The 25,965-nt window shown below is 45.9% G+C and overlaps 1 protein-coding gene across 1 annotated transcript in view; it reads left to right on the forward strand.

Moving 5' to 3' along the window:
- Positions 1 to 25,965, forward strand: part of LOC115324358 — an 85,103-nt gene that overhangs the window by 19,106 nt on the left and 40,032 nt on the right. The window contains exons 6-8 of the mRNA XM_040210466.1: positions 21,901 to 21,969; positions 22,045 to 22,193; positions 22,686 to 22,735. Of these exons, the coding sequence (XP_040066400.1) occupies positions 21,901 to 21,969; positions 22,045 to 22,193; positions 22,686 to 22,735 (268 nt within the window). The remainder of the gene's footprint in view (positions 1 to 21,900; positions 21,970 to 22,044; positions 22,194 to 22,685; positions 22,736 to 25,965) is intronic.

Genomic DNA, 25,965 nt, shown 5'->3' on the forward strand with positions numbered 1-25,965 from the left:
CAATACTGCGTTACCCCTGCGTTCAGTCTTTCGAAATTTTAGTGTCTAGTTGTTTTCAATGATGCTCAGAAACTTTCTAATCCCCGGGGGATCTCCACCTTGCCGTGCTTGGGAAATGTGCGCGCGCAATGACCTTCGGAGTCTATGTCGGCATGGGTCATCGATGCCGGGCAGACTGCCGGTTAGGGGCTGGAAGAAAGGATTTGTTTTAAACCCACCCATGCATACCGCGCGCGGCATTCCCACAATACGGGAAAAGACTTATCTTGGAGGCTGAGCACTTTCCGAGGTTGTTTGGACCCTTCGGAACACCTGGAGGAAGGGAACGCTCCGCTTTATCCCATGCTATCCGTAGACGGTGGACCTGGCTGGCCCGACAAGGTGCTAATCGAAAAATAATCCTCTTTTTTATTCGTTTATTTTTTTTATTTACCTTTCCTCTCCTTACTTCCTCTTCGCCGCTAGGCGGAAAAGGCTAAACGTATGCAAGGATACCATCAATTGTCTCTGACGATAATGCGCTTGGTTAGGCTTCTCTCCTTGACTTGGTATTCTCGCGCTTTCGCCTATTCTTTGCTGAGTGCACTCCAAATTTCCTCTTGTTGGGCTTCATAGCAGAGGGGCGATGCGAGGGGTAAACTTAACTCGATTTGATGGAAACCATACACCAAACAATCACGATGGAAGACCAGAAATGGCTTTAGACCGGAGAAAGCAAAAAGGTTGAACATAAGACAGGAACATGGAGAAAGTTTGAGCGATGTCAGGCACCGATCCCGATCCCCCACTGAGTAAAACCTCGCCATCCCTTACTGAAAGAAAAAATGAACGGCATTACGATTGTTTCAAACACTAATAAAAGTGTCTCGGTTGATGTTCTTCATGAAGCATTATCTGAGAGTGCAAGCAAGACGATCCTCAAAGCAAAAGATCTCAGAAATAGTCCAGTCATTTTTACGCCTCACCGCAATGTAAACTCGTCAAAAGAGGCTCATCTGTGTGGAAGAAGTGCTAGAGGTTCCAGTGAACAAAACTCTCGAGGGATTCAGAAATGAAATACTCACAAACAAATTACATTGAAGCAAGTAAAGCTTACGTCCAAACCACCTGACTCACCTTTACATATTAAGGTTGGCTACCTATGATGTGAGGTTCGAACATGTATCCCGAGCCCACTCAGGTGTTTTACGTCCAAATTAGGCCCCTAAACTGCATCATGTCTAGGCTCGCGATGCTTTGCAAAACCATCCAGCAAGGACGATTATGCGAAATAGTGCTCTGGCGTTTTTCATGCAGAGGCAAACACCCGGCCTCCTCGAGCAGCTGCCCAAACTGGCAGCACTATAACGGTTGTACACCTTAAGGTCTTGCTGAAAGCTAGCTACTGCGATGCATAGATATAGTCTCTCCACCTTAGATTAAAAAACCCTATGAAGAATCACTGCCCCATAAGATCCAAACTTCCAGTAATGGCAATCAGAAAATGCCTGTTGGCCAACTACCCCCCGCCCTACGTAGTTCTAAGAAGCGGACAGAAACGCAGACAATGCTTATGCAAAGCAACTGAATGTCCCACAGCCTAGGAGGGAACCCAGCCCAAAACACTGTCTAGACTACCGTAAAAGAAACCAGGAAATTCAGCACAAATCGTACAAATAACGGCTACCGTTGGTCCAAGCCGAGCGAAAGAAACCCCGAATCAAGCAAGATGTATAGGCCACATTCTTCTGGAGGAAATATTTTATAACAAATGGAGGTATAAACTGTAACCGGAGCTAAAAAGAAACACCCTTCCCTTTGAATAAAAAGTGCTAGCTAGGAGTAAATGCATCTCTCATAATATGCAAACCTTTATGACAATCTTTTATGTGTTTTGACATGACTACAGTATTCATTCAATGGAGCAGTCATGGCCTAATGCAAACCAAGACGATATAAAGAGTTACTTTTATACAATTTCCAAACTGACATAATTCTCGCACGAGACAATCCTTTAGGAGGAAAACAAGTTACGACTAGTACCCGTGCCACTGGGGCAACTCGAATGCCATTTACAACGAATGACATTTGTGTGATCGACGAATGACATTTGTGTGAACCGCGAAAAAGTAGCGCGTGGAATGTGCCACGCCCGGAGTGTCAGGCGCTGATTAGCCGTCTGCTCAAATGTCATTCTTTGTAACCGGCTTTCCAGTTGCCCGTGTGGCACAGGTATAAAAGGTACAGCAAGACCTGTATCGAAAAGACAAAGCAGAACGCAAAACCACTTGGATGCATAGCAATTGGCGTGCACAACAGTTATTCTGCGGCACCAATCACACTTTCCGAAGATGTGAAAGCCGTGGAAGTGGGACTCTATGTGGATGTCTTCATACCTATATGCTCACTTTATATCCCAAATTTTTAAGCTATAGCTGCTGAGCACCTTGAAACCCCTTTATAGCCACATATCCCACCCTTTCTCATTGATGGAGGCCCAAATGTTCACAGGCCAAAGTGGGGCAACACCAGATATGATTTTTTAAGAAAACGTTTGGAAAACATTATCCAGGAAAATAACTTACGTAACTTAAATAATGGTGATCAAAGCTCATTTTCCGCCTCTAACCGTAGTTTTCATGCCATCCATCTCTCAATATTGTCCTCATCTTTCTTTACAAAGGTAGATTAGAGTGCGTGTTTTTCTCGGCTGCGCAGCAACCAGTTCCTTGTAAAAAATAACCTGCTAAACAGACCCCACAGCTCGGTGCAACCACCACACAAATAGAATCTTCAGAAACCCAACTGGAAGGAGTTTCGCATGTTGGCCCAAGTAACGGAGGCAGAATTAAGGGGCTTAATTGTCGATTAGGCAACCAGATACTTCACTGAGTAGTATTTGGGCAGCTAAAATTGAATGTCTATCATCTTAAGTTGTGGTCCTCGCAATCCAAAACCTTGGGGATTCTCAATATACAAGGAGGCAAAAAATTCTAAAAATAATTTTTGGGGACTATTTTGACAATACCCAACAACTACCAACCTGTTGTATTTTAAACAGGCCTAAGCCCAATCTGGTCAGCAGCATCGGCGCCATGAAAAAAAGCTGGGGGGGGGGGGGCTACATTGGCTCAATAACCCCTTAGGTCAATCCAAAAACTGTATGGGACAAAGTTAGGAAAGCTAAATGGCAACCTCCAATTAATTGCTCAGAACTTCGCTATATACTCGAGGAAGCATTCCTATACACACCCTCTCTCAGAGCATATCTTGCATAGTTTAAAAAGAGACGACTTAAATTCGAACAAAACAATAATGTGCCCCTACTGCGATATTTAAATTCTGTGAGCTGTTATATGCAGTGAACGATGTGAAAACGAAACAAGAACAGGACTTGACAAGGTACACTACAAAATGATTAGCCATCTGTAAAAGAAACCTAATTGTTCTACTTTTTTACAAGCAGATTTGGGTGAGATATTTTTTCGAGTTGCTGGCCCATACTTTATTTATCGCAGCCCTACAACCGGTGAAAAAACACTAGAATATTATCAAGCTACCGTCTGAACCTTTTGACTCGCTGTTTATGCAAACTTTTTTGCAAGAATGAAAAATGAGCTACTCGTGCGATCCATGAGCCGTTCCGTACGAAAATGTCATATACGGCCCCAATGTATTTTATATATGTCCATATATTATAAAATAAGGAGTCAAATATGGCCACATACCGCTATATATGGGAGTAAATACGGTCACATATGGCCGTATAAGTAGGCAAATACTACCATATCCGGCCACAGAAGTGGGTAAATACGGCCATGTATTGCCATATACAGGTGCAATACGGCCATATATCGCGGTATAAAAGTTCAAATACTGCCGTATATAGCTCCTTCACGATATGTATGAGTAAAAATATATCCCCTGATAATGGCATTATAGCCCGTTTCGGTCGTGTAAGCAAAAAGTTATATGTACTCGCGAAGACGCTATTTGATTCATCTATACTGCATAAGTCTCATGTAATTGGTTAACTATTGTTAACATCCTCAAAGAGAAGTTATTTAAGATCTTTGGAACGATTAATCAATTGCCCATTTTGAAGATTAAAAGACGAATTTAATTTGGTCGTATGTTATTTACGATATTTGGAACAATTAATCAATTGCCCATTTTGAAGATTAAAAGACGAATTTAATTTGGTCGTATGTTTGACGTGTAACAATACGAAGTGCATAAGATCGAAAAAACGATTTTATTAAATAAAGGATTTTAGATCGCAGCTCTTAGCCGCGTTTTTTTCAAGCCTTAAGTGGTGCTGGCGTCACCATCGGTGTAACCGTCCCGCTAAATTTAGCGGGAAATTGAATTGGCACTTATGTCACATGACGTCAATTTGCCCGCCAATTCTAGCAGAGAAACTAATTTTGTTCATGTTTCCCCGCTAAATTTCGCGGGAAAACACGAACAGTTAGTTTACTGCAGATGCAAGACGCTAGTTCATCATCCAGAATCCTTTTCCTTTTCAACCGCTGCAAAGCCGTGGCGCCCGGAGTAACCTACGCAGCCTCTTTCAAAAACCGTTCCCGCAGCATTGCAACCTTCCGTTTGCGAGCGTCAGCGATTCATCGTGTGTAGGAAGTCGGAAGGTGTGCCAGCCATGGTGTCTTTTATGTCTAACTCTTTTGTAAAAAAGTTTGAAGTTTGAAAACGTGAGCCTAACAGTGTACAAATAATATTAAATTAATTGGTATATATATATATATATATATATATATATTTATTTATTTATTTGTGCACACCGTGCGCAAAAAATAGTGCTTAATTTTCATTTCGAATTAGATTTTGGGCTGGACAGCTTTTTTGCAAGCTCACAAGCTGGACTTCATAGAACTGTCCTGTTAAGTCGGTATTGACAGCAGGGTAGACGCTATGCTTGTTTTAAGCCAATCTTGATTCCGGTTAGGGTCACGCGCCTACCGTCTAGAAGCTGGTGATAAGGCAGAACACGGCACCTGCCTCAAGCCCAATGCACCTGCCTCAAACCCAAGGCACCTGCCTCAAGCCCAAGGTTGAAAGTGTAGTGTTCACTGCACTATCAACCTTGGGTACAAGTGACAAATCCTCTCGTTGTGGTCATTGTTGGGATCAGGACCAGGTCCTGGTTGGAATGCCCGAGACAATAAGCCTTTTGTGTGTGCACTCCCGTTTTGACCTTTTCTTTTCTCCTTTCCTCTCTCTCCCTCAGCTGAAAGCGTGGTAGAACGTGCGCCCTTGCCGAACCAACCAGCCGAAGATATTTTATCGCTTGACTCCGCTTTCTGTGCGCGGGAAATGGCAGAAGCGTGGTCGCGTGGTGCGACGTATGACACATTAACCGTTGACCATCTCGGCATGCCTGCTGCCGGACCTAGTTTGGCGTGTGTTGCGCCCCGAGTGGGTGCTGCGGATTCCGCTTCTGCAGTAAATTCGAAAAGTCCTACCAGTATATCGGCAACAAGCGATTTTTTTAAAGAGGCCCCAGAATTTTTTGTGATGCGTTTAGTGTTCGGTTCTACAAATGACAGCTTCTGCTACGTCGTGATTAATTTTCACGGAAGCCTTCCCTTTCGTTTTTGTGTTTGGCTGGCTGTCACGCCCTTGTCACCATACAGTTCGGATTACACCTTTCACGTCCGGTATTGTCAACGTAAGTGCGGTGGAGCCTACTTCGCGACAATTTCTTGGTTTCCTACAAGTACTCTTCCAGATTACCTCTAGATTTAGACCGTGTCTACTCCCTGGCTGCCGGGAGCGGGCATCTGTTTTTTGTCATCGTTTTTTATTAGAGTTATTTCGATACTTTCATCTATCCGCCTAAACTTAAACAAACAACTATCATGCTCGGCGTTGCACATCCGACATTTCTAACTCTTTCCATCTTCCTAAACTTCCGCGTGTATCGCAGCATTAGAAGCTGGCATTTTAAAAGTTAAAACAAGATATTGCGAATATGGGACACACACTGTCATGAAAAGCTGACATCAAGTGATTTACAATATTATTACTACCTCTTCTGGTGAAGGCTCAGCAGCCCTTCTATTCATTTTCACGCACAAAGTGGTGGCTCGCAGAGAAAGTTAGAACACACTGTTACCACCTTTGTTTCAACAATGCACACTTGAAGGCTTGCGCTGATGAGGCCTCTTAGCGGGAGCATGCGTATTGTGACTGAGCCCGCTACTGCCCAATCTCTTTAGGAGCGCAGCTCTCACGTGTCTGTTTCCAGCTTGAGCGGCGTCGGCGTCGGCGTCACCGTCGGCGTAACCGCGCCGTGCATTATGGGTAACTCGCTCGCTAAATCTAGCGAAACAATTTCCCTGCTTAATCTAGCGGAAATATTTCCCCGCTAAATCTAGCAAAAATGTTTCCCGGGAGTTTTCAGATAAGAACGAACAACCATGTCCGGTCACCATTTTTAATCTTGATGAAAAAAATGTAATTTGCTGGTTTTATGCCCAGAAGTATAAAATCAATCCTTGTTTTTGGAAAAAAAAGTTTTGTGATTGCGAAAAAAATGTGTAAGCACCCTCTCAGTCTCCTGCGCGTTTTGCGTATAGTGCGATGTTGACATTTCGGGCGGCTTCCCCCAAAAAACTGTTCTGGCTACGGGTCTCGAAATATTCACTGACAAATTAGGCATAGGAAGGATTGACAAAAAGTTTTACTCACCGAGCATTAGGGTAGTTATTTTGAGAAAAAAATCGCAAACACGGCACATTGCCCAATAACGCTCTGGATTAAAGAATATTTTTCTCCGTACCTATAAAAGCTAAGGTCTTCAAGCTTTGTCAGTGTGTTGCCTTGTATATAGTGCATCTTGGCGCAAAATATTGTTCTCCTGGTTAGCGAGAAAATTTAGAATTGCTCACACAGGGGCATTTAGCTAAAAATGCATTATTTTGAAAATCATTTTAGAAGAAAGGCCATCTTTAATTTTTTTAAACTGTCTGAAATTAACGTTTATAATATGTACTAACAGAGTCTGCAAAAACATGATGGAATATTTGTGTGGCTTTTAAGTTATAAAGCGAGAAACATGGCCAAATTGACGCTAACGCGGTTTCCATAAATGGGGCGTGCACATACACGTTCTTCACAATTTCATTATTATTAAAAAGCTTAGAAATGCTAAAGAGTGGTCAGGGAAAGACAAATTGACAGCACAGAGGTGGACGGTAGTTTTGAAGGGAACATTCCTAACACATTTTCATACAACCGACCCAAAAATGCCCATGGGCCGGAGCGATCGAGGTGCGTCACCCTGTGACATGCTTCGCGGTGCCTGTTTCAACAGCCGGCGTATAACGTCTCCGTCTACGCGACGTGACCCTGGGGGGGTCACGTGACCCCCACGGGGTCACGTGACCGCCTCACTTGCGGTCACGTGACCTCGGGGGAGGGGGTCACATGACCCCCAAGGTCACTTGACCCCTCCCCCAGGTCACGTGCCCGCCCCCCTCCCCCGAGAATACGTGACCCTTAGTACCCTTCCCTCCTCTCTCCTCCTCAATAGCTGCGCTCCAATTCGGCGTTACAGGGAGTTGTAAACGGCTTTCACTTGTTGTACACCACTTCTGTACACCGGCTTTGTAAAATGGCCAGTAAACACACAAAAATGACACTGACTCGGTTACCTTGTAGAATATCGCTTTGTTTAATAATAAATGTGGCAATATGCAATTAAAAAAGAATTTTTTGCCCCCAAAAAACGAAATAACAAATTTTAAGTCAGAGAACAATGCATTTTTTCCTAACCTGCCGAACGTTCAGAAACGTTTGGCGAAACTTTGGCTCTGGATTCGGCCAAAGCTTGGCCGATCACTAATAACGGCCGATAGTTCCGAAATAATTTCACTGGCCAAAAAATTGCCGTTGAAACCGTCCTACCATTTAAGGGAAGCTGAAGCACTTCTTGAAAAAACGAGTTAGGGGTGAATTCTGGCGTATTTTTATCCCGTGAATCTGAATACCACATTCGCTTTCCCTGAAGATGCATCTATAAGCGAGAAAACGCGAAAAACCTCCTACCAGTCGTGACGTCATGCCAGGATCTTTGGGCCGCCAAGCGCGTGTCGCTTGTGTCGGGAGCGCGTGCAGTTGCAAGCTTGGCGGTATATTTTTCCGCATTGACGGCAGTCGTGACGTCCCTTTTTGACCTTTTTGAAAATAGCAAGAGTGCCCATACATAGCTTTGACAGGCGCTGAAGATGCGCGAGAGCGGAGATTGCGAAAACTCCTAGTGTGACGTCACGCCCCGGGAAGGAGGGGCTTCGGCGGCACTTTAAAATTAATTTCTGAAGCCTCCGTGAACCAAATTCAAAAAAAAATAATCTCGATATTCCTGATCCTGGTGGTAGAATGAAGGCCATTGAAGTGTTTTTTCTCAAATACAGAACAGCTTCAGTTTCCCTTTACAGAGATGTTCGCAGTATTCTACGCAGAAACAAAATGCACACCCGCAATAGTGGATCTCTGCGTAACAGTAACGCACACCTGAATTAAGAACGATGCCGATGCTCACTTCATCCTTGCACGAAGTTGTCGCGAATGCTTGAAACAAACAGTGCACAGCGTAAAGGCCGAACTCCACAGAGCGAATAATGCGACGAATAACTGACGAACACCGCCCGACGGTACGTTCGCGTTGCGCGCGACATAGCAGCCACTGTGGTGATTCCACGCGCAGAGCAAAAGCAGCAAGGGCAAAATTCGTCGATTTTTCGCAGCCTATTCGTCTCACGGAGTTTTCAGCCTTGAATAATACTTCTTCAGAAAATTCGCGATGGTCTGCCATTGTTTCCCCTAAGTAGCGCGCCCTTCTCAAGCACTCGTTAAGAGCGCGGAAGGAGTCGAAGCGAAACTAACAAAATGACGAAGATTTTTTTCATTCGGTCACCTGACGGCTGGCATCGGGGCGGTGGGAGGTGGCAGCGGCCGAGGCGAGGTTGTAAGAGTCGCGTAACCCGCGAGCAACACGAGCGCCAGCGCCGCGACTACGCTGAGGTCGTGAGTTTGGGGAGAGTGTGAGTTCATGAGTTGAGTGAGTTAATTAGTTTGTTGAGCTCATGACTTCTGCAGTTCGTAAATGAGGACTTGAAGGTAAGTGCGGCCGTGAGGTTAAGTGAGATTTTTTGCTTTTTTTTTACCTTTTATTTTGACCTAGTTATGAGTAAGAGTAAGTTCAACCACCAACGCCGACCTCTGAGTGAACGAAATAATTTCTAAGACTACTCATAATAGCAAGGTATTGTTAATGTGGTAAATTAGGTGTGTGATTTGATTTACGTCGTCCGGAATAACGAGCTGCCATGCCGACCGCGAAGAGACGAAATCAACACCTTCGCGGTTGTTCTGGCACATTTTACTCCATCTAATTTCAGACCTTCTGAAATTTCGATTGGTAGATTTTACCTCGGACGTCTTGTTCACAGCGGTGTGCGCGTGCGCACCGTGAAACGCGAGCCACACATCTGCACGCTGCAGAAAGTTTCGGATGTTTACTACAAGATGGCGATGTCGGTGAGACACAATCATCATCGTCATTTAAACGGCTGCGCGACTTTTACGGTTCGCTAAATCGCGCTAAATTTTATATACGGTTTGACGGAACGGGGTAACTGTACCGTTCATAATTTAGAAACCGTGCGCTCCAAACAAGACTTGCTAAAATTCCATATTATGCTTGGACGATGAACGACACTAAATCGACTTGCTTTGCACCTGCTCTGTTTCGCTACTGAAAAAAAAAAAAAAAAAAAACATTTGAAATTTAAACGGGTGGCAAACTGATCGACCCATTTGAATCAAACGGGTGGTAAACTTGTCGATCCGTTCGGATTAAATATTAATATGGGATACGGGTATCCGTTGGAAACGGTACCCGTTTGAGACGGCGTCCATTTGAAACAGTACCCGTTTGATACTGTACCCATTTAATATGGGTGCCCGTTTAAATGGCTCACGGTAACGTCCGTTCACCCTGTTGCGACCGAGGAAGACTGAGAGAGACCAGACTGGTTTTTAAGCGTCTTGCGATCTCTTAGAACCACCTCCGCTGCATTGCACTCGGTCCTAAGCAGTCGCAGAAGGCTTAGAAATCGGTCTGGTCTCTCTTGGTCTTACTCGGTCGCAAGAGTGTGAACGGCGCCTTATGGGTTTCGAATGCAAAAGCACCGCCACGCCGCTCTTCGCTCTCTTCTTTAATCTGCGGCGTACAACGCGCTGACCTTGGTCGTGGAACGGTGGAGCCGCTGCCTCGCGGACACGCAGCGCCATAGGGTGAGCGATCGTTCAAACTGTGGTGCGTCTAGCGGCGAAGGAAGGAACAGACAGCAACGTAGTTCCCATCAGAACGCCCCTTTGGTTGATTCTATGGGCCGTATATATTGCCACGCGCCGTACAACCGATAAGAGGCGAGCGAACGCCGTGATCAGTGATAACACAACAGTGTGATAACACAGTCAGGATGACACAGCACAAACTGACCAGCAGCGGCCAATGGCAGCCTCGTCGACGCGCGCTAGCCAATGGGACCGAAGTGTAAAATGTGTCATTGGTAGCTTGATGGGTGGTTTCATTAAGGTGCCGTTTTGCATGGTTTCAAAGCTGATGACGTCGGCTCGCTGCGTGAGACAGGCTTTCGAATTAATACAGGCGCCCGTTTGATACGGCCGCCCGTTTGACCTGGCACGTGACCCCATATTTGAACGCGCCCTTTGGATATTCAGGCAACTTCTTCGCTAGTCCTAAGTGGGTATCGTATGAAGGGTTCGTTGCCTTAAAGTTATTTAAGACGTCTCGAAACTAATAAACCTATCTATAACATGGAGGAGACCCGTAGAAAAAATGTGCTTCCGCAGGTTCTTGCATATGGGCAGAAAAACAGACACAAAAGATGGTTTTCAATTCTCCTAGAAGTTTATTAAAACGTATTCCGTAGACAAGTACAAGCGTGCAAGCGACCTGTGAATTGTGAAGAGGCACTCAAAGCTTTTATTTTTATACATTTGAGAAGATTGAAAAGCAAACAAGAACCGAGGTTATTCTAGACTATAATGGTTGACTTCCAGGGAGATTATAATAATAAGATAATAAAATCTTTAGTTTGTTTCATCACTGAAACCGGGGACAAAGAGCAAAGGCTGCTGCAGCAGCTTGACCGAAGTCCTCGCCTCCTTTACAGCCGGCGATTCCCAAGCAATTTTAAAAACGAACAAAATAGCTACTTTGAGAGAAAGGACACTATTTTTAATGTACAGACATGAGATCAAACAAAAGCAAGAGAAAAAGATTAAATTAATACATTCATTGCAGCATACAATGGTACAGTGATCTGAATGCCTTAGCCGTAACTAAGAAACGAACCCTAAAATAATGCTCCTACCTCTGCCAGCGTCATTGCATGAATATCAACACCATTTAAAAATAATTCATATAATGGAGTACCTAATTGGTAATTTAGTGTGTGGCTATATTCTAGTGTACGTGATGGTGAAACAAACCATTTTTCTTTAGGGCCTAGTTGATATCAGGAAGTGAAAAGACCAGGTTACATAATTCCTCAAGAACATTTTCTTAAAACTGCGCATACTTCTTGTACGTTGCAAGAAGTCGGGACCTGTAAATATTTGAAATTGGTTTTATATGGCGTCCATTCTCCCGGCTGCAGCGAGAATAGACGCTGCATAATTCTATATATAATCTGGAAGACTACGCGTAGAAGGACGGTCAATCGTTGCCAACAAGTTGATTGCAGTGCACTTACCATAATATTAGCGGACTTAAAGATGTAATCAAAGATATATGTCGACACAGTCAAACAAGGGCAACCACACAGACACAAAAACGAGAAGGAAGGGCTCCTTGAAGTTTCAACACGATGCGGTGCACAAGCTGTCACTTGCCTAACCCGACCAAACCGCAAGAATTACTGAGATCTTTGAAGAATCACTTGTTGCCGATATACGAGTAGGACTTTTCGAACACTGATAGCTTTGGTGCACATCCAATACGTTGTGGAGTGACATCCCAATAAGACTGCGGTGTAAGGCAGCCGGTGGAAGCAGGTCGGATGAACGAGGTTAGAACCGCATATGGCAACAAGCGAAGAAAAAAAAATGAAAGCCGCCTACAACTCCCTGTAACTCCGATTTAGAGCGCAGCTCTTGAGGAGGAGGGAAGGGTACTGAGGGTAAGGTATACCCTTCCTCCCTCCTTCTCACGTCCTCATCCTGTCTGCTACTCCTCCCTCAGAACGGCGTCGCCGTCGCCTCACGAGGATCACGTGACCTCACGGGGGTCAATTGACGTCACCGGGGTCACGTGATCTCATGGGGGTCACGTGACCCCTAGAGGTCACGTGACGATGACGATGACGATGCGAATGCCGATGACGTCATCAGTGACGTCACTGATGACGTAAACAGTGACGTCACGCGTCTCATAATGCACCGCGCGTTTACGCCGACGGCGATACCGACGCCGCTCAAGCCGGAAATGGCCGCCTAAGAGCTGCGCTTTAATGGCGCGTTCACACTGGAAGCGGATCCGCGTTCGCGAAGCGGATCCGCGCGTTCTCAACCGCAAAGCGGCTAGGATCGAGCGGTTGGAGCGCGTTTCTGCCAACCGCTTCGGGACCGATTTCTCCCAACCGCTTTCACGAACCGCAAAGCGGCAACGAATCACAACGCGACGCTGACGTGACGTCAGTGACTTTCGAAACAAGATGGCACCGGTCGCTGGTGAGTCGTCCAAGGCGATGTAGTCCTAACGCTGTAGTCTTAGCTTTCGACAAATCAACGGAGAAACTTTATGTTCACGTCCGTCACTTGAATCCGCCGCGAAAAGAATTGACTCGGTAATTTTAACGGGCTTCCCACCAGTGGTTTGGTTCGGGTAAGAGTTTGTTGATTATTCCGGGTGCCACAGCCCAAGCTCGCTGCCTTGTTAATCTCTGCCTGTAGAACGTCGGAACCCGCCCCTGATCGACCGAAATGTCAGCTTTTCTACCCCCTAGGGTAGTCGCGTGAACTATTGAAAGCTTTCGACACCGTGCACGGCCACCACGAAGGCCGATAGAGACGTCGTGAGCTTGATTGCGTAGCCAACGCACTACCGCGGAGGGGGCAGGGTACCTGCGCTAGCCCGACCTGTAACGTTTACTACTAATAACATAAATAAAGGAAACCTACTCAAGGAATAAAGTGTACGTACCAGACAATGCAGAGGTGATCCATACGGTGTTTATTTGAGCTTAATGTCAAACAAACAGTATACTCGATCGACGAGCGAGTGACAAGAGGAGAGTCCGCCACCAACGAAGCCACGACCGGCTAGCACCGAACACATTTCCCCGCACCACGGTCCACCCCACCGCTCACAACTTCGAAAATGATAGGAGCGAACAACAACGAGGGGGAAAACTGGCCCTCTATCCCGAAAACAAGGTCAGCTATTCATGCGGGAAGGGTCCACTTCGAAGAAAAGGTCGGGGGCATCCTGTTCTGAGTCAGCAAGGCGCGCCTAGCTGAGCTTTGCTTGTGGGCGAAGTGGAGGGAATCACAGGCGGGTTTGGCGGGTCCATGCTTCGCTTTTCGCTGCCTGAACTCGCGATGCGCGCGAACATCCCGGAGAGAAATATTCTGAGTGCCAAAATAGCCAAACTTTGGCTTTGGATGTTGAATTAAAGTGGATTCTGGATTGTAAAACAGGGTTGCAAAACGCAAGTCTCGAAAGATCACGCATGATCGCCGAGAAACCGCCAACCGGCTCTCGGTGAGTCTGAACGGGGTCGCTCGCGAACCGCATCCGCGACCGCTTCGCGAACGCGGATCCGCTTCCAGTGTGAATGCGCCATAAGAAGCCGCTGTCAGCGCGCGCGCTTCCGTATCTCGGAGGCTATGCTTATCAGCGTGTAGTGTTAGCAGGCGCAACAGTTGCGCGCGGCTGGTGCCCTCCTCCCCGTCGAGTCACGTGACAGAAGTGACCAGAATGATCAATCAGGTTATCAAGGTGCAGGACACCGGGACGCCTCGCATCCTCTCTTTGGGAGTTCCAGCACGATGTGTTTGTAGCCTCGTAAAGCGGGCGAATCGCGCTTATTTCAGCACGCTCGAACGCTGGAAATGGCGCCGGTCAGAAGCTCGGCTTGCGCACGAGCATGGTAAGCACTCGGCGCGAGTTTGTAGTTTGACTGCTGCAACGGCGGGCGTGCTATCGCAATGCTGGATGTTCTTGCACTCACGTGTTCGCGCGCTAACTTCGCTGCGTCTTGAATTGAGGCGAACCGAAGTCTAGAAGTATTTGCTTTCACTCGGTGGCGTCTTTTGCGAGAGAGATTTGAGCTAAATGAGTGAATTGGGACAACAAGGAACGCCAAAGTTTTAAAGTAAAAAAAAAGAAAAAAATGAAAGCCGTTTACAACTCCCAGTAACGCCGAATTAGAGCGCAGCTCTTGGGGAGGAGGAGGGAAGGGTACTGGGGGGGGGGGGGGTCAAGTGACCTCGGGGGGCGGGGGGTCACGTGACCTTGGGGGTCACGTGACCTTGTGGGAGTCACGTGACCTTGGGGCGTCACGTGACGTCGGGGGGTCACGTGACGATACCGATGACGTCATCAGTAGCGTCACTGATGACGCCATCAGTGATGATGATGACGATGCGGATGCCGGTGACGTCATTAGTGACGTCACTGATGACGTCATCAGTGACGATGACGATGCGGATGCCGGTGACGTCATCAGTGACGTCACTGATGACGTCATCAGTGGCTATGACGTCAACGGGGGGTCACGTGACCTCGGGGGGTATCCCCAGGTCACGTGACCCCAGGGGGGGTCACTTGACCTGGGTAACCATCGTGACCCTCGTGAGGGTAACCCTAGTAACCTTTGTGAGGGCAACTCTCGTGACCCTCGTGAGGGTAACTCTCATGACCCTCGTGAGGGTAACTCTCGTGACCCTCGTGAGGTTAACTCTCATAACCCTCGTGACCCTCGTGAGGGTAACCCTCGTGACCCTCACGAGGGTTACTAACCCTCGTAACCCGCGTGAGGGTTACGAGGGTAAGTAACCCTCGTGAGGGTCACGAGGGTTATGAGAGTTACCCTCACGAGGGTAACCTAACCCTCGTAACCCTTTTGAGGGTTACGAGGGTTAGTAACCCTCGTGAAGGTTACCCTCACGAGGGTTACTAACCCTCGTAACCCTCAAAAGGGTTACCTTCACGAGGGTTACCCTCACGAGGGTTACTAACCCTCGTAACCCTAGTGAGGGTTACAAGGGTAAGTAACCCTCGTGAGGGTAACCCTTGTGAAGGTAACCCTTCTGAGGGTAAAAACCCTCGTAACCCTCGTGAGGGTTACGAGGGTAAGTAACCCTCGTAACCCTCACGAGGGTTGCGAGGGTTGCGGTTACGCCGACACCGACGCCGACGCCGACGGCGACGGCGACGCCGACGCCGACGGCGACGCCGCTCAAGCCGGGAACGGGCCCCTAAGAGCTGCGCTCTAAAAAAAGTGAAAGCCGTTTACAACTCCCTGTAACACCAAATTAGAGCGCAGCTCTTGAGGAGGAGGAGGGAAAGGTACTGGGGGGGGGGGGTCAAGTGACCTGGGGGGGTCACGTGACCTTGGGGGGTCATGTGACGATGCCGATGATGCCATCAGGGACGTCACTGATGACGTCATCAGTGACGATGACCATGCGGATTGCGATGACGTCATCAGTGATGTCACTGATGACGTCATCCGTGATGATGACGATGACGATTCGGATGCCGGTGACGTCATCAGCGACGTCACTGATGACGTCATCAGTGATGATGGCGATGACGATGCGGATGCCGGGGACGTCATCAGTGATGATGATGATGACGATGCGGATGCCGGTGACGTCATCAGTGACGATGACGTCATCGGGGAGGTCACGTGACCTCGGGGGGTGTCACGTGACCTTGAGGTAACCTTGGTTACGCCGACGCCGACGCCGACGCCGCTCAAGCCGGGAACGGGCCCCTAAGAGCTGCGCTCTAAAGTGAAAGCCGTTTACAACTCCCTGTTACACCGAATTGGAGCGCAGGTCTTGAGGAGGAGTAGGGAAGGGTACTGAGGGGGGGTCACGTGACCTCGTGGGGAGGGGGGTCACGTGACCTCGGGGGGAGGGGGTCATGTGACCTCGGGGGAGGGGAGTCACGTGACTCTGAGGGGGGTCACGTGACCTCGGAGTGGTCAAGTGACCTCGGGGTGGTCACGTAACATGGGGGGGGGTCACGTGACCTCGGGGGGAGGGGGGGTCACGTGACTCTGAGGGGGTCACGTGACCTCGGGGGGTCACGTGACTTGGGGAGTCACGTGACCTTGTGGGCCACGTGACCCTGGGGGAGGGGTCACGTGGCCTTGTGGGTCACGTGACCACGGGGTGACCTCGGGGGTCACGTGATCTTGTGGTGATCTTGGGGGTCACGTAACTTTGGAATGACCTTGGGGGTCACGTGACCTTGGCGTGACCTTGATTACGCCGACGCCGACGGCGACGGCGACGCCGCTCAAGCCGGGAAGGGGCCCCTAAGAGCTGCGCTCTAAAAATCTGGCTCATTGCAGTTGCAGTATAAGCGAACATCAGCGCAATCGAAATATAAATATAATTACTTGCATTACGCGGACGATTTGAAATCGAACTCCCGCCACTCCCGGGCTACCAGATACACAGGCTACAACGGCTGAAGCAGGCGTGCTCATGCCGCCGATCGGTACGTTCAGTATCAAACGGGCTCCGGAGAGCCGTTTTGTTAAACCGGTACAGTTTTCCGGTCACCAGTCACGCGTTTCTGCAACGTGGTGACCGGCTTGAGCAAACGTGTGACAACTTGTCCCAAACGAGTGGCCTCTTTGCCCAGACGAGTGACCCGTTTGCAAAAGGAGTGACCTTTTTTTCAAATTGGCGACCCTTATGGCTCATACGGGTTACCCCTTTGAGCCATACGGGCGACCTCTTCGACATACTGGTGACCGGTGTGGCTAAACTGTAACCGGTATAAACCCGTTTACTTTCATATAGGCGCCAAGTGACTTTTTGCAGTAGAATGAGCACAGGGTCGAAGATTGTGTCGTGGTTACCTCCCGCTCCACTCAGTTTTCGTTGTGGTGCCCGTAATGAGGGCGTGGTTGCTGCTTTCTTTTGTTGTTGATCCTGGGAATCCAGACGGCTGAGCCAGTGCTTACGTTTATGGCTTCACAACATGGCACATATTTTATGTTAACAAGAAGTATTACATTTGTATTAACTTTAAATTGTCAAAATAAATTGTTATATCTCAAATATTTCACAACCGACTCGCGTCGAGAATTGAGCCGTAGCGTGTTATTTCCAAATATCAAAAAATACTCGAGGGAGACTAGATTTCAGTTCGTTCGCACGATAAATGGAATGTATGGCGACGTGTCACATGATTATTTTAACTTCGGTTGTGCAGCCTGTGCGTGGACGCAATTCGAGTAGCTAATACGCAGAGCCCGCTCACAGATGCTTCGACAATGGGAAATCAGTTTACATTGGAACGTCATAGTGTGTCTATTTTGGTGGTTGGTGGAGGGGGGCGTTCATTTCAGTCTTTAACGAGCATTACACAAATGTGTGCCTCTGTGACACCCATAGATATAAAACCAAAAAACATGGGCGCTCTATCCCTGCACTGCAACCTTTTGCTTCAGGTAATGGAGAGCTTCTACGTGCTCGGTTACCTATTCTTTTTGTTGCCCGAAGCTGGCCGAAATATTTAATTAATAGTTCCCAATACACCATTTAGCAGGATTTTCTTGCTTACGATTTGTTTCAACTTCTGCATAAAATTGGCATGAGGTGAGCTAGGGTGAGGAGCATACATTCATCATTGGGAGTTAATATTTGCCCTTAATGTTCCGTTCAATAACGTGGTAAAAAACACCTTACTGAAAAGAAATTATCCTGATCAGTCAAAAAGCTGAATTGCTTTACTGGCAAGTCCTCTTTTTCGCTGTTTCTACCACTGGGAAGGGGGGAGGGGGGTGCGCGGGCGAAGAAACGAATGTGGGACAGCCTTCCAGGCATTGAACTGCACCATCTGTTCTTTGTAAAATTTAACGTCTACGGCAGAAAAATTCAGAAAGCATCATAGCATCGTCGAGCAGTGCACGGGAACTACAAGCTTCAATATAGAGCCCCACTGCACACTGCCGAGCACGAATTACGCACTTGCTGCAGCTAAACTGTGTATCCAGCTACATCGCACATGCTTCACTGCAGACCTTGGACATTCCGATAGTCAACGAGAATACAAAACGTCGTATTAAAATATATCGTAGCGATATCCGAATCAATCCTAAGGCCGTGCAACGCAGGGTCACTTTTGTCTCTTATGTGAAAGTATCCCCACCTATTGCCAGCGAAAGGCTCACTAAAGTTTTATTGCTCCGTATTTCCGCGGTATACCTACATGAGAGATCACGCTGAACTCTGAAATAGCTTTCGAGCGCCTTCAGAAGAATTCTTCCGCATCTGAAATCAGCTTGCACGGACCAAGGACAACGAACTACGCATGCGACAACCTGCAACCCAGCTGGGGCCCACACTGCCTGGGCGCTGCCATTTTACCTCTTACGTCACGTATTTGGTTAGGTCAAGTAGCGATTAGTCACATTTCCATAAATAGCGTCGGCCCCCTTTGGTGTTAGGGGGCTGCTGGGGTTAGTTTTGTCTGCGGAGCTGGACCCCGGTTTGTTTTTCTAAGCCCGTCTACCTCGTTGGATGAACCATACAATTAGATTAAAAGGAAAAATACATATTGCGGTGATTTGTCGAAAACTTCGCACAAATCGGTATTGTTGACGGCCTTGAGCAATAGGCCACAATGCGATCCCGTTTAAAACACTACATGTTGCACACAACCAAATATCATAAGATTTTTTTGTAATTCTCCAATATACTTAAGTGGGTGTTTTGCCAGTCTCTGAAATTTTGTCAAATGTTTTGGACACATCTGTCGCAGCCAACTTGCCAGCGTTTCAATCCGTCCAAAAAAAGATACAAAACCTGGGGATGATGCTATATGTTTTAGGCGATTTTCTAGCCTTAATTTCATTTATGCAGAACGGTTGATTAACCGTGTTTTTGAAGTACAAATACAAGCAATCATGCATGTACGTGTCACGGGACAAACAATAAAAGTACTTTTACAGCACAAAGAGGGCTTAGCACGTTTGCAAAAATGTACCAGCGCGTTCCGCGTTTAGGCAACACCTACCATTGCCTCCAAAACACTTCTTCTCGAATACATCCCGTCTCGGTGCTTCCGCAAGACATGGTGGATTGCGGCCGTGATTAGCTTACCTCCACAATATTAAGAAAACCCAGGATTCAAACCCACATTATGTCGCCTATGTCGCCACACGCCCAACGCTGCCTTACAGCGGCTTTCTAACCTTCATTCTTATTTACAAAACAGGCCAGCAATATCCTCATATTTTGCTGTTGTTTGCTCGATACACGGAACTTGGAGGTGGGTTAGAGAAATTATATTTAAATATAACTAACCTGGTAACTTTTCAAACACAAACAATACGCCACAAATATTGTGTCTCGTGATAAGATGGTATCACGAGTTAAAAAAATACAAGAATGTCGAAAAAAAATATTGAAAAAAATATGTTTCCTATTTTAGCCTTTAGAAATATTTCAATTCTTTAAGTTTTTATTTTTCACTTCGGGACCTTGAATTTAACATATTCTATATCCATTCTACCTCGTAATGTTCCGATTCGTTGCGGAAGAATCAAACCAACTTTTGTCCAATTGCAGTCTTTAGCATCAACGCGAACCCCTTTTGAGAGAGTCCACAAAAATAAATTTCTCGACGTATCGCGTTGCGATTAGCTACAGAGGTGCGGCTAGGTGGTAAATGAACAAAAAATGAACTTACCTCGTAAAAAACACAACCGATTGCTCAAACTGTAAAAGCATTTGCAGGCGATGTCAGGACCATGGTCGACTGGTTGTGTGCGCTGCCGAGAGATGGCGGGAGTGTGCGGCGCCTTGACCCGTCATCTCGGTATCAAAAGTAAGAAGTCATGATTCACCTTAAATCCTGGTTTTCTATTTCTTTTTATAAACACATTTTCGCATTTACAGAATTGTATATTAGAGAGACGCGCGCCGGCGTAGTAAAAAAGTTTCGTAAGGTCATCTGCTAAGTTCAGCACCTGCGTGCTCGACGCTTCTGACATCTGTCGGTGGCACGCACTGCTTAGAGTACTGCTGGGCGAGCAAAGACATGACATTGAGGATGCTGCCATAAACTACCCAAAACAAGTTTTTTTTTTTTTTTTTTTTTTTTTCACGGGGTAAGATTTTCCGTTTATATTTTCACCCCAAGCTTCCAGCACGTAGTGTCACCTCTGTAGTAAATAGCAGCGTTATACCCGAAGAAACCAATTTTTGCGGACCGCCCGAAGTGGATTTGAAGAATTGGTGCACATAATGTACAAGGAATTCTCAAGAAAACATAATTGTGTATTTCGGCTCAAGTAAATAAGCTATGTATTGCAGAAAGCTCAAACGGTGTGAGAATGTGACGCTAGCGGTTGCGATCGAAGGAGAATATCTGACAAGATTACGTTACCTGCATCAGATGGTAACTGAGAAAAAAAAAACGAACTTCTTTGTGAGCCGACGCCAATATAAACTTTATATTGTCAAAACGAGAAATTTCACTGTGGGCGGCTGGAGCATATATTTTAAATAAAAAAGACCTTGTCAGCAGGAAAGGAAACATCCTTTGTTTCTGACAAGTGTTTTCCACTGATATAAATCCCACAGTCGTCCACAATGTCGAGTTTTGTATTGGCAGTATTAGGGTTAGGTGGACGTCGGCTTCTAAAGAATTTTACAGCGAAGCTGCGTATGACTCATAGGTCGGTTTTTGTTTGTCCGTAGACATGAAACTATCGCGCGCCTTACCATCTATCAAGTTGTATTGGCACTTCTTTCAATAAGAAAACCACAAAACAAGTGTAAAAACCGCGTGATAGCTGGTAAGCCACGCGAGAACAATGATAAGCACGTACCGCTCCCCGCATGCGTTCGTCGGTAGATTGCGGTTGCATAAGCTGCGCAGGAACGGCAGAGTACGAAGTGTGGAGCGACGTCACTAGCCCCGATAACAATGCAAAGCACGTAGCCCTTCCCGCATCTGTTTCACGGTAAAGATTGCGTTTGCATAAGCTTGCGCGGCACCGGCAGAGTACGAAGTGCAAAGTGACATCACTAGCCCTACTAACGATTCGAAGCACTAGCGCTACCCGCATGCGTTTCACGGTAATGATTGCGGTTGCAAAAGCTGCCGCGGCACCGGCAGAGTACGAAGTGTGAAGGGACGTCACTAGCCTACTAACAATCCAAAGCACTAGCGCTCCCCGCATGCGTTTCACGGTAATGATTGCGGTTGCAAAAGCTGCCACGGCCGCGGTAGCTTACGAACTCTTTCATATATAAAAATTAAGTTTTGGAAGAGCGCATTTACTTTCAACCACCTTCTCAGCATAGACTGGAGTTTCTATTTTTTTTTGTTTTTTTAATTATCCGTTTATGCAGGTAACGTCTTGTTTACAAACTTTCGGGCTCTACTCCAAACGCTGGAGTCACATTCTCGTGAGATTTGAGCTTTTTGCGATGGAAAGGTTATTTAATCGCGCCGAAAAACACGGTTCTCGTTTTTCGCGAACTGCTGTACAATTTTATTCAACATTAGTTTGTTTCACTAACACCAGACAAAGTACACAAGGTACGTACTGTTTCATTTTGGCAGAAGCTTAGCGTTCTCACTGTGCTTTTTTTATATGAATTTCGCAGGTTAACTTACAATATGAAGACACGACGGAACCAATGGTTCAGTTTCTACTCACTACTGTAGAAGTAGCGGTAGGTGCTATTATACTGTATACTATCTAAGTATAGCCGAAGGCTTGAAAATATTTCTTGTAATTTCGTTTTCAGTTGGACGACATTCTCTACGTGTTTTATGGATATGATGTTGACTGTGGTTCCTGTTCAAAAAAAAAGTACTTAAACCCAGAGGAAACATTGGATTGGATGGCTCAACTTTACGGAAGAGGTCCGGAAGATATTGTCGTCCTTGTCACATCGTAAGCGCAATCTAAAAGTTGCTCAATGTCTTGTCTCTTATTAGGACGCTACCTGCGGCAGGTCTTTTTGCATTCTTGATTCCTATGCGGCAAGATTCACAGGAGGGTCAACCAATAAAACTGCTCTCTCGCGCCACCAAGAGAACGTTCGGGCGGTCTTGCAGTTGGTGCGGGACTTTCTATTTCCACAGCATCAACCGGGGGTCACGCGGTGCTCCAGTGATGTAGTTTCTCTGCGTCGCGCAATTCTGTTATTCAAAGCAGCTCTTAAAAAAAAAATATTGAAAAAAACTCTAACGGAGCATGAAGGCTGTCATCAGAGATATTACTGTTGAGGGAAGTACTACTTGTGGTACTAATATAAGTAACAAAATATTGAAATACTCGTAAGAAGTAGACTTCAAAAAGGCGCCAATATCGTGTCTGTTCTAACAGTCTCGCACTGTGTATAATACAACATGCAAGCACGTTCAATTTGTGTTTTACTTTCAGAATGGACATGGCGATTAGTATCATGAAATATATTGAAAATTACATAATGGGTGAGAATTAGTTTTGATTACTGTACCCGACACATATTTTGTTTTTAATAATGTATTTCGACAGGAAGTTAAACTCTGTATGCCCCTCATCCGCCCAATACTTGCAATCGACAGGTCCTTTTGTTATAAACACTTTTTATACGTTCTGAAGCTAACGTGCTGTTGCAATATGTAGAAAATATAACAAACTAGACTCCTGTACGCTTTTACAATTAGCCAGAGTCTGCTAAAAAAAAAAAAACGTTGTCGGCAATATTAGTAAGAAAAAACTTCTTAAGGGCCCCGACAGACTGGCATGGTCAAAACAAAGAACCTTGATCTTCTGGCCGCAGCCATTCGAAGCCGCGTCTATTGGTTCCTGTAAGGGAGGTATATAATAAAAATAATAATAATAAAAATAATAATAATAATAATAATATATTTATAATCTTTGAAAAAATACAGGTGTAAGCGTGCTGGCCCACGAAAGCAAAGATGCTTGTATGTGGGACCAGGCAGCCAACAAAATACCGTGACACAATGAACACTGGAGAAACAAAACAAACAAACAACAATAATGTAGGAATTTGTGCAACGAATACGCACAAAGTAATTATATAATTATTATTGCGCGAGCGTGAGGCACCATTCTCTTAGAATCCGTTTTACCGCACGAAAGGATGATAAGTTCAGCAAAGATTCTGGCAAACTGTTGAACATCGAAGGGACATAGTGTCGTTTTAACTTCTTTCCATAATCTGTTTGTATCTTAGGGACCTTGAACCTATCTGTACGCCGCAAGATTCGTTTTTTTACCTCTTGTTTAAATGGTCTACTTTAATATTTATTTGTTATTATCACATATTTATAAAATCGATTAAATGACAATACCTCTAACGCGCGCATTTTTTCTTCAATGTCTGGTTTATCGAACACTGACCCGTGAGATATATTCTTAACACTATATTTTATGATTCTATTCATTCCCTGTTTTTTTATACACTGAACGATTCCTACATATCGTAATCCCATACCGTATAACTGATTCTCCTAGAGATATAAAAATAGTTCTCCGCAAGTTTACAGAACATGCACTTTTTAGCTTGTAAAGATACGCCGATACAACCCGCATTCTCTTAATAACATATTCGATTTGTTGGTTCCAAAGGAGATGTTGGTCAGATATTAACCCCAAATATTTAACCGAGAAGTCAGAAGGTAGTGATCTACACGTGCATCTCGTTTAACTCCAAGTCCGGACGCCCCCGACGCTACGAGCTGGTGGCACCAAAGGAACAGCCTTGGTGCGCGTCAATTATTTGTATGTGCTTTATGATCGCTAAACCAATATTCACCACTGACCAATCAAACAACGTCAAAATCTTGCGTTTTAACGCTGTTTCATCGGTCGCATCTGTGCGTTTTCGGGTTAGTCCGGGATGGTGAGAGGAAGGCTCGGGAGGCTGAGACAAATGCGTGAGTAAAAAATATATTCAAGTGAGGAAGTAAATAATAAAAAAAAAAGCAAGGTTAGAAAAAAAAAAAAAAAAACATTCGACCGTTCAAGCACGTTGGGTAGGCAGTATAGTCACCCCTGTGGTCGTAGCTCGGGTCCCTGGTGTCCTTGAATGTTCACCCCTTGATCGTTGGTGAAATAATCTCTTAGAAAAAGGGGTCAGTATAGTCCTCCCTAAATGGAGGAACGCTCCTGACACATGTGTTGCTTCAGAAAGAGAGAAACTTTCGTCCGTATAACCAGGGGAGCAAAAGTTCCTCCGTCGCCTGTATCTCAATATGGCGGCCACGAATCGAGCAAATCGAGCTCAATAAGGCTTAGCGAGAACACTAAATGTATTATGCGGAGCGAGAGGGGTTCCAAATAAAAACGTAACACGAGCCTTCTGTGAACTGTATTTATTTCCGAAGCCGGCTTCCCCCTGCGGGTAAAAAAAAACTTAAGTTTCGAAAGCATGCAGTCACTCAGTCTTCTCATCGTCAGCACTGCGATGTTCAACGGAGACAACCGACACCCAGTTCGCGCACTTTATGTCTTACCTTTGCGATTCCTCGAGCCACAATTCCTTCGTCAACCGTTGCGTCAGCCGACATCACAAAGGAGTGGTAAACCATTCGCCAGCAAAAGCAAAAGCCGCCCTCAAAAAAAGCAAATCCGAAGCAGCCTCTTACCTCACTTCAGCACGGTAACACGAAATTCTGGCGTAGACGCGTAGAGTAATAGGAGGTTAGATAGCTTGCCACCAGATGGCAGGGTCAAGCAGAGTAATCGCAAGTAGCTAGGCTAGGTGGCGCTAAGTACCGCCCAATTCACGTCTCACAAAAAATATTTTTTTTAAATTTTTTCACGCCAGCGGCGCTTTAGGATATTTAAGAACCTCTATTATACACACATGTACACACATTACGCATACTACAAGCCCTACAAACATCAGCTGAGCATACATTGAGCGCATACACATGCATCGCACATAAAAAACCTCAATACAACAGCACACTAACCCGATCACTACTCTCGAGCTCTGAGTTTCCGTCTTTTACACTGGTCGTTTTGAACGTACGGAGCTTTTCGGTGACTCCCTAAGCAACAAAAAATATTCCCAGCATATTGATTTTTTCCCAGCAATGACACACCACTGAGATATTTTGAATGGCTCAGGGGATGAATTTCTTATTCAAAATAAACGCTCGATCATGCCGTAATTATTTGAAAGCCAATAGATCAAGCCGCTCCAATGCGGCGCGAAGTCATGAGTTTGTTTCCCCGCAGGGCACGTCGTAGCTTGTATTTCTATTCTAGCCATTGTTTTTCTATTTGTGCTGTTCGCGCACGGCTGCAATTGCCGTCTTGAATTAATCTCTGTAGAGCGGATATTCACTCAGCTGGAAGTGACGCTTCACGGGCTGAGAAATCGCTTTTCGATGAACTTGAATGCAGTCAAAGCCACGACTTGCGACAGCTACGCCGTGGCGAGCTCGAAAACTTCCTGCGCTTATCTCAGCGCTCGTCCTGTTTGCCTCTCCGTCTTCGTATTCGTCTTTATTGTGCGCTTTCACTACTTTCAACATGCATAACCAACTCGCCTGCATCGCCACATAAGATTATCTCAACGCGCCACTTGGTGGACAGTTTCTCGAGGAACCGTAGTATATTTAAACAGCAAAATAAAGGGCAGCTTTTCTTTCGATTTTACCTGTTTTTTTTTAATGCTGAAATTCCGTTGTAAATATACGTA

Source organism: Ixodes scapularis, unplaced genomic scaffold (assembly GCF_016920785.2).
Source record: "Ixodes scapularis isolate PalLabHiFi unplaced genomic scaffold, ASM1692078v2 PGA_scaffold6__148_contigs__length_123643588, whole genome shotgun sequence".
Lineage (NCBI taxonomy): Eukaryota > Metazoa > Arthropoda > Arachnida > Ixodida > Ixodidae > Ixodes > Ixodes scapularis.